Below are 8,321 nucleotides of genomic sequence, written 5' to 3'. Positions count from 1 at the left end.
GTGTTCTTTCACTGTTTGGATTTGCTGTCTCGTATCCTCTTTAAGGTTCCATTCCATCTGTCTAAGGTATTCCTTGAGTTCTTTATATGACCATTTTTCTGATGACTCTAGGTCCTCCTGAATATTTAGGCTGTCCTGCATTGTTTGTACCCCTTTTCTTCCTTGCTTTTTCATGCTGCTCATGTTACTTCTTGTTCTGTTTGACTGCTGAGTTACTGTTTACTCCTATAAATTTATTTGATGCTTAGGAGGAAAGGTATTGGAAGGGAAGGGAAGAAGTCACTGTCGCTGCTGGTTTCAATGAAGTTATCTCCTCCGCCGCATTCTGATGACATCAGTTCTCTGCCACGGTGGTATCCCATGCAAATGGCGACAGTTCGTTTCCCTTTGCCAGGTTACCAATGCAACGGGTGGGTCCTGACTGGCTCTCCCAAGCCCCGTTTCAATCCTGTGGCCACTGCCTATGAAGGTTCGGTTGGCATTTACCTCCGTATGTGCAGAAGGGCCGACCAGTTGTTTCAGCGGGATTGTTTAGTGCTGAGTCACAGCAGTTTGTCTGCGAGAAGCAGGCAAACGGGAGCTTGAATTCAGCCAATCCGGGCTCGGTGTGTGTTCCTCCAATTTGTTGAATATTTTATGGGCATATGACCCAGTCTCTTTCAAAAAAAAAAAAGAAGAAAAATGATATTAAAAACAGGATGGTGGAGGGGGGCAGGGGATTAGCAATGATGGTGGAATGTGATGGACATCATTATCCAAAGTACATGTACGAAGACATGAATTGATGTGGACATACTTTATATACAAACAGAGATATGAAAGATAGTGCTCTATATATGTAATAAGAATTGTAATGCATTCTGCTGTCATGTATTTAAAAATAAAATCAATTTAAAAAAACAAGTCATATATGATTTTATATTGAACAAATAAACAATATATAAATATTGAGGAAAAAAAGAATTAAGAAAAACAGGATGGTAATATTAGAGACATAAAAGATTAAGAGAGATTCAAGAGACTTGGCAAGCAAATGTGTTGTGTAGGCCATGTTTTCCCTCTGTTTTAAAGAAATAAACTGGGTTAATCAGCATTTCATTGTTTTAACCAAAATACGCAACCATAACAACTTAGAAGAGGAAAAGTTTATTTTGGCTCCCAGTTCCAGAGGCTTAGTCCTTGGTCAGTTGAGTCTATTGCTCTAAGTCCAAGGTGAATTAGAACATCATGGTAGAAGGGGATGGTAGGGACAGCTGCTCCATTCATGGCAGCAAGGAAGCCTAAAAGAGGAAAGGGGGAAGGGGTCACAGAAAAGATGAATGCATCAGTGACTACCTTCAGTGACTCACCTCTTCTGGGTGCACCCACCTGCCTAACAGCTCTCACAACCTGATAATTTGACCTCTAAACATTCCTGCATTAACACAGGAGCTTTGGGGGGGTGGAGAAGATGCCTCATGTCTAAACCATTACACAAACCAACCACAATAAGATATTTTTAGGTATTAAGTTATTAAATTCATATTAAATATGAACCAAGTATTAGATGATATTAAGGAATTGTTAAAATTTAAGTGTGATAGTAGCATAGTGGTTATATAAAAATAAAAATGTCCCATTGCATTAGAGATGAATAATGAAATATTTATGAATGAAATGGTGTGTATCATAGATTTGGTCTAGAATGTTCTAGGTTTATTTAAGAAAGCAAAAAAAATAAAAAAAATAAAAACCAACCACCACCACCATGAGTGGGGGGGGGGGTTGACAAATGTTTGTTATATTAAAGCTGAATAATGGAATATGGTGGTTTATTTTATAATTATCTCTTGTACATTGAAGAGTTTTCATAAGTAATTTTAAAAACTAAATCAATTGTAATTCCAGAAAATAAGAAAAATGTCTGAAATGTCTGGAGGCACATACTTCTCCTTGACCCTAATGAATACCTAAGAAAAAAATAGTGTACAAGCTTGTAATTACTTGTGTTATTTATTAAGTCAGTTCATATTTTCTTTGTAAAGGAATTATAGATAAGATTTTGAAGTGTGCTATTATTTTGGCCAAATTTCTTCTTAAATGACACAAACAAAAATAGCCTGGAGAAAGATTTTAGAGTTTTGAGAAATTCAGGTAAAGTATGGTATCTTTTTAAAGATTCCCTTTTTAATATTTTCTGTTAGCACAACAAATCAGAAGCTATGGGCTGTAGAACTTCAGAAGACAATCTCCAGAGACAATAAGTATGTGCTGCTGGCTTCTGAACAGTTGGTAGGCGTCTGCCTGTTTGTTTTTATCAGACCACAGCATGCTCCTTTTATCAGGTCAGTAAACAGCACTCTCCTAAGGTTACTTTCTGCCACTAAATATCTATAAAAAGGGCTAGAATATTGCTTCAGGGAAACACTTATCTGTAGTTCTTGTTTCAAAGGGATGTTGCAGTTGATACTGTGAAGACTGGGATGGGAGGTGCAACTGGAAATAAAGGAGCAGTTGCAATCCGAATGCTCTTCCATACAACAAGCCTTTGCTTTGTCTGTAGCCACTTTGCTGCAGGGCAGTCACAAGTCAAAGAGAGAAATGAAGATTTTGTAGAAATAGCACGAAAATTAAGTTTTCCTATGGTAAGCTTCTGTTGCTTGTCCTTGAAAATAAAGCTTTGAAATGTGTTTTTAATTACCTCAAATTCTATATTACGGTTTTTGAAAATTTAAGTTAGTTCTTAGAAACATCAACAGTATTCACCTATAGAGATAATTTCAGGTGTTGTTACTATTGGGTTAAAGAAACAGAATTGTGGGAGGGGAGGCATATCTGAGGCAGCAAAAACATTTATACAAGTTGTTTTGAACATAAAATTCCATCTCATGCTTTCAGGGAAGGATGCTCTTTTCCCATGACTATGTATTTTGGTGTGGTGATTTCAACTATCGAATTGATCTCCCTAATGAAGAAGTCAAAGAGCTCATAAGACAGCAAAATTGGGATTCTCTTATAGCAGGAGATCAACTTATCAATCAGAAAAATGCTGGGCAGGTACCTACATGCTTGAGAAGTTATTTGCATTGAGAAGGGATTTGGGGTTATAAAACATGCTTTCCTTAATCAGTTTTTTTAATTTCTTGGATGATATTTATACCTAAATACTTATGTGTAGATAAGAAGATATAGAATTACCTCTCTTGAGAATCAAGAGAGAGAGAGCATGCTCATGTGTGGCATACAGAGCTCATTATAATTCCCGCAAAGAAAAATATGTGTCTGTAAGACTCACTTTCAAGTAGAAAGTATACTTTTGGTGGGCACAAGTGGTGGTAATAGTTTTGAATTTTAGTTTCCAGGGTTATTGGTTTTGGTATTTAAGAGCATAGGATAATCTTTTTAAAAGATTTTTTTAAGATGGACACAATATCTTTATTTATTTTGTTTATTTTTATGTGGTGCTGAGGATCGAACCCAGTGCCTCACATGTGCGAGTCAAGCGCTCTACTGCTGAGCTATAAACCCAGCCCCATAGGGTAATTTATTTTGTTGTTTTCTTCTGTTTTATCATCTGCCCTTTTTTTGGAGGGGGTGGATACCAGGGATTGAATTCGGGGGCACTTGACCACTGAGCCACATCCTCAGCCCTATTTGTATTTTATTTGGAGACAAGGTCTGACCGAATTGCTTAGTGCCTCACTTTTGCTGAGGCTGGCTTTGAACTTGAGATCCTGCTTCAGCCTTCCAAGCCGCTGGGATTATAGACGTGCACCACTGCACCCAGCTCTCATCTGCCTTTTTGAAACTTCTTATGACCACAAAATTTTGGAAGAATTTATTTTAAAAAAATAGTTGGAGCCCACCTGATACAATGCCTGGGGGTCATAAGATGTGAATTCTTATACTCTAGGTACCATTTAACAGTTTTAGACATCAGCTCTGTATTTGGGAATAAGTTGTAAGACTAGATGATTTCCAAAATTCCAAACTGTTTTCTATGTCTCCTATAGCTTAAGGACATAGAGAATTCCCTTATTCATGTTTTTTTTTTTTTTTTTGTTTTTTAATATGTTTAATGAAAGGTTAAACAAGTGCTAAGGAAAAGGCCACATTTGTTTTTTGTTTCTGTGTTGTTTTTTTTTTAAACTATTCCATTTAGTTAGTTAAAGTGTTCATTAGATGATACAAATTTCATTCCAGGGTATTTAGTACATAATAGATATTTAATGAATGATTGCCTGAACAAAAACAGAACTTTTGTGCATTTTACAATAACTTGCTTTGTGTATGTTTATTTTAGATTTTTAGAGGATTTTTGGAGGGAAAAGTAACCTTTGCTCCTACCTATAAATATGACTTATTTTCTGATGACTATGACACCAGTGAGAAGTGCCGCACCCCTGCGTGGACAGACCGTGTCCTCTGGAGGAGGAGGAAGTGGCCGTTTGATAGATCAGGTTGGAAAATGGACTTCTTTATTTAGGTGAATTAAAATGATATAAAACCAATGAAGAAGAAGAAAGCTAATTCTTTTCAACAAAAGTTACCTAGGATAAAATAAATAAAACAGATATGACATTTTTAAAACTAATCTGTTTTTAGTGGCATAATTTCATAAAAAGAGAAGGCAGGAAACTTTAAAAATTTTTCAATTGAATATTCATTCAAGTTTTTAGGTTGAATAAATAAAGTGGTCTGTGTGTACTTTGAACTGCCACTTGTCTATTGAATTATTATAAAAGACTATTTGGTCACAGGCCTCTAAGTAATCTTAGAAGTAAGGCCACATTATAATTTTTACTAAATAAACAATAAAATGATAAAACTACTAAAAAAACCTTTGTAATTTAAAGGTGTCTAGACTTCCTGTCCATTAACAAGGGTGTCTGGCATTCCAGCCTTAGACAACTAAAGCTAAGGAAAGGAAAGATATGCCTCTTTGCTGCACATGATCTGTCCTGATCATATGGTCTTGTGTTTTGTTCTGACTGCAGCTGAAGATTTAGATCTTCTAAATGCTAGTTTTCAAGATGAAAGCAAAATACTGTACACGTGGACTCCTGGCACTTTGCTGCATTATGGAAGAGCTGAGCTGAAGACTTCTGACCATAGGTTTCAACTGTCTCAGTATTTCTAATGGTGCTTGAAGTTGGTTTGAAATACATCCTTTTAAAAATATTTCTAACACATCCGTGTTCCTTTATGTTTTCAGGCCTGTTGTTGCCCTGATTGATATAGACATATTTGAAGTTGAAGCCGAAGAGAGGCAAAACATTTATAAAGAAGTAATTGCAGTTCAGGGTCCACCAGATGGTACAGTATTGGTTTCAATCAAAAGTTCTTTGCAAGAAAATAATTTTTTTGATGATGCATTAATTGATGAGCTCCTGCAGCAGTTTGCAAATTTTGGTGAAGTTATACTCATAAGGTAAGTAAAATATTTGTTATCCAAAAGCAGCTCATGATTCATAAACAATAGTTTCTGTATTACAAATCACCTAATTGGTGTTTTAATAATGTATGAATATTTTTATTATCAAACTAAAGAAAAATCATACTATAGATGTTATTCAAAGAGCTCATAGGTTTTGAAACTGAATTCTCTACTTAGAAAGCTTAAATTGAATAATGAAAATTTTATATGAACAATTGAAGAGAGAAATATGTGCAGATTCAGAGATGACTTCTTGAGATTCCTACACAATGTAATGTATAACCAAGCTCTATAACAAAACAAAGCTGTGATTATTTTTTTAAGGAGTGATAAAAGTTAAGTGGAGAGATTATCCCTCCTTCAGATTAAGAAATGTGATGTTTAGATTAGTTTAAGTCTGTTTAATTTCCAACCGAGAGAAATGATGAACAGTTAGGAGTCATTCGATTCAGTCTTGGTTTCCCTCATTGGTTTAACATCTGCCCTTTGCAGAAGCAGATGCTTCTTTTCTTGTTTTAAAAATGTTCTCTCCCATATGTGTAGCAGTTTTGAGAGATTGAATGACATGTGTATTTGAATGCCATAGAGAAAGAAGTACTATTAAATGCCTTTTTGTGGTGTTTGCTTTCTTAGGTATGTTTACAGATGTTCAATGAGCAAATCTCTTTACTAGGTGCTATGGAAGAGCAGAGGAGCACTTGATGCAACTTCTGCTTGTAGTCTTGTTGGGAAGAGCCACATAATAAACTTCCCTGTATTCTAAAAGTACAGTTCACAGATGGTGTGCTTTCTGTAGAATGAAAATCATGCCTGAGACACCTTAGAAGTAAATGAGGAAATTGTATTTAGACTTCCCTCAGATTTTTTGACAACAATATTTTAAACCTTAAAAAGAAAACAAAAATCTTTCAAAATTTTAAGACTCTAGGAAGTACATAATGAAATCTTCCAAGTTCACAGATGCCAGTAAGCTCTGCCAACTACAGAAATGCCATACCACCAAAAGGATCTGTGCACTGTGTGAGTGGGTAGCAGATTAGCCAATAAGCATCCTCATGAGTAAATGTGAAATACTGCACTCAAATGAGTCCAGATTGTGTAAGGAATGAAAGGTTGATAAAGGAAAGGGACCTTTCTGTCTTTGTAACCCACTGGGATTTTCTTAGCTCAAAATTGGAGCCAACAGCATTCCTCAAAATGCTTATTATCATGATTGGAAAAAGTATTGGTAAGAAAATAAGGTGACATTAATATAAAACTGTGAGGTGTCTCCACACTTGGAATATTCATTGTTATACCTTATGATAGCCCAGTTGATAAAGAAAAAGCAAGCAATGAAAGTAAGCAAAGAAACAAAAGTAAACAAAACTTGTAAGCATTAAAACTAAATTATTCCCTTTTGGTCTAGAATAAGAAGCCATTAAAGAATGACTGAGTCTGTAAACGCCTTTAAATTTAAATAAGAGGTTCCTGGAAATGTAGACAGGACAAATTTGGATACATTTAAATATATATATTAATTGAAGGAAAAGGCTATTGCTTTTAGGTTAGTGGTGAAAGTAGGAAGAAAATACAGTTGCTAGAGGACCTACTTAAATCCATGAATGTCTAAAAACCGAAATCTCTTGTTAAAGTTAAAAATGTGTAAGGGTCACTTTGTTAATTGAGGATAAGGACCAAGAAATTCTTTTATGACCTAGAATCATAAAAGCTTTGGTACCACGATCAAAGAACAAATAATGTTCAGTGTTGGGGAACTGGTGCGGCCTCAGTGCAGCCCTAACAGGTGGTTGTGACCTTTGAAGAGGAATATCATCTGTTGCCAACAATGTGAAAAAGATACCTTCATATTCTCTAAGAATAACATCTCTGTATGAGAATGACAGCATCTTGACATTACAGCATCCTGAATCCTGCAGCTTAATAACTTTATGCCAAAGAAATTGAATCAGTTACCTTGGTCATGTTTTAGTGATTATAAAAATCTGTTCCAGGCCCTTGATTTCAATGGGGTAAAGTACTGTGTATACTTTTGCTTAATATCCGTAATGTATACCTTTGAGTCCTAGTGTGAAAGTGTGCATGCACGTAGGTGTCTGTGTGTGTATCATAGATATTTTCTCTATATAGTTGCAAATTGTTCAACTCATAAGATTGTTTCTGTAAACAAGATTGAGAGTTTTATTTTACTGTTTTGTTCTTTTTAGCACAATAATTTTATTATATAACAGTGACCCTCTTTGAAACTTGTTCTAATGTCCTTTTTTTTATTTCCCCTTTGGAGGTTTCGTTTCATTTCAAAAGTATAAACTTAAGATCATACCAAAGACCATTGAAGGGCCAAGAGTTGTATTGTCAAGAACTAAAGACAGACTATAACCTAAGACTTCTTGTAACCTGGTGTGTGTGTTGTGTGTCTGTGTCTGTCTGTCTCCAGTGGTAACTCCCTATGATCTTTCTTGATCAAATGTCATTTAAGGAAGACACTGAGACAATAAAAATACATACTCCTGGACTACAGGGTTAGGAGACTTGTATCTTTGCTCTGTAGTTTACTCTCTTTATATTTAAGATCACTTTGAACAAGGCCCATTTCTTCTGCCTGTTTTATTAGCATAGTGTTTTAAAGAACAGGGATTGAAATGTGAGGGGGAAGAGTGCCCTCTCCAGGTCATCATCAGTCCTACTGTCCTCCCTCCTTATACTCCTGACCTCTGTCAGCCTGTTTATCAGTAATCAGTGGACTTTAGTCATTGAGTTAGTTATATCTAAAGAATTAATTGGTTTTTTTAATTGCTTTTATCTTTATTAAAGATTTGTAGAAGATAAAATGTGGGTTACATTTTTGGAGGGAAGCTCTGCATTGAGTGTTCTGAACCTAAATGGTAAAGAGGTAAGTTAGTTG

The 8,321-nt window shown here is 35.5% G+C and overlaps 1 protein-coding gene across 28 annotated transcripts in view; it reads left to right on the top strand.

The window, feature by feature from the left end:
- Positions 1 to 8,321, top strand: part of Synj1 (synaptojanin 1) — an 83,395-nt gene that overhangs the window by 53,716 nt on the left and 21,358 nt on the right. For all 28 annotated transcript variants that reach the window (XM_048803582.1, XM_048803583.1, XM_048803579.1 and 25 more), the window contains 7 exons: positions 2,184 to 2,324; positions 2,432 to 2,624; positions 2,878 to 3,036; positions 4,283 to 4,439; positions 4,977 to 5,094; positions 5,195 to 5,410; positions 8,231 to 8,309. In XM_048803582.1, the coding sequence (XP_048659539.1) occupies positions 2,184 to 2,324; positions 2,432 to 2,624; positions 2,878 to 3,036; positions 4,283 to 4,439; positions 4,977 to 5,094; positions 5,195 to 5,410; positions 8,231 to 8,309 (1,063 nt within the window). The remainder of the gene's footprint in view (positions 1 to 2,183; positions 2,325 to 2,431; positions 2,625 to 2,877; positions 3,037 to 4,282; positions 4,440 to 4,976; positions 5,095 to 5,194; positions 5,411 to 8,230; positions 8,310 to 8,321) is intronic.

Source organism: Marmota marmota, unplaced genomic scaffold (assembly GCF_001458135.2).
Source record: "Marmota marmota marmota unplaced genomic scaffold, marMar, whole genome shotgun sequence".
Lineage (NCBI taxonomy): Eukaryota > Metazoa > Chordata > Mammalia > Rodentia > Sciuridae > Marmota > Marmota marmota.
The sequence above is the reverse complement of the archived record's forward strand: the minus strand, read 5'-3'. Positions and strand labels throughout refer to the sequence as shown.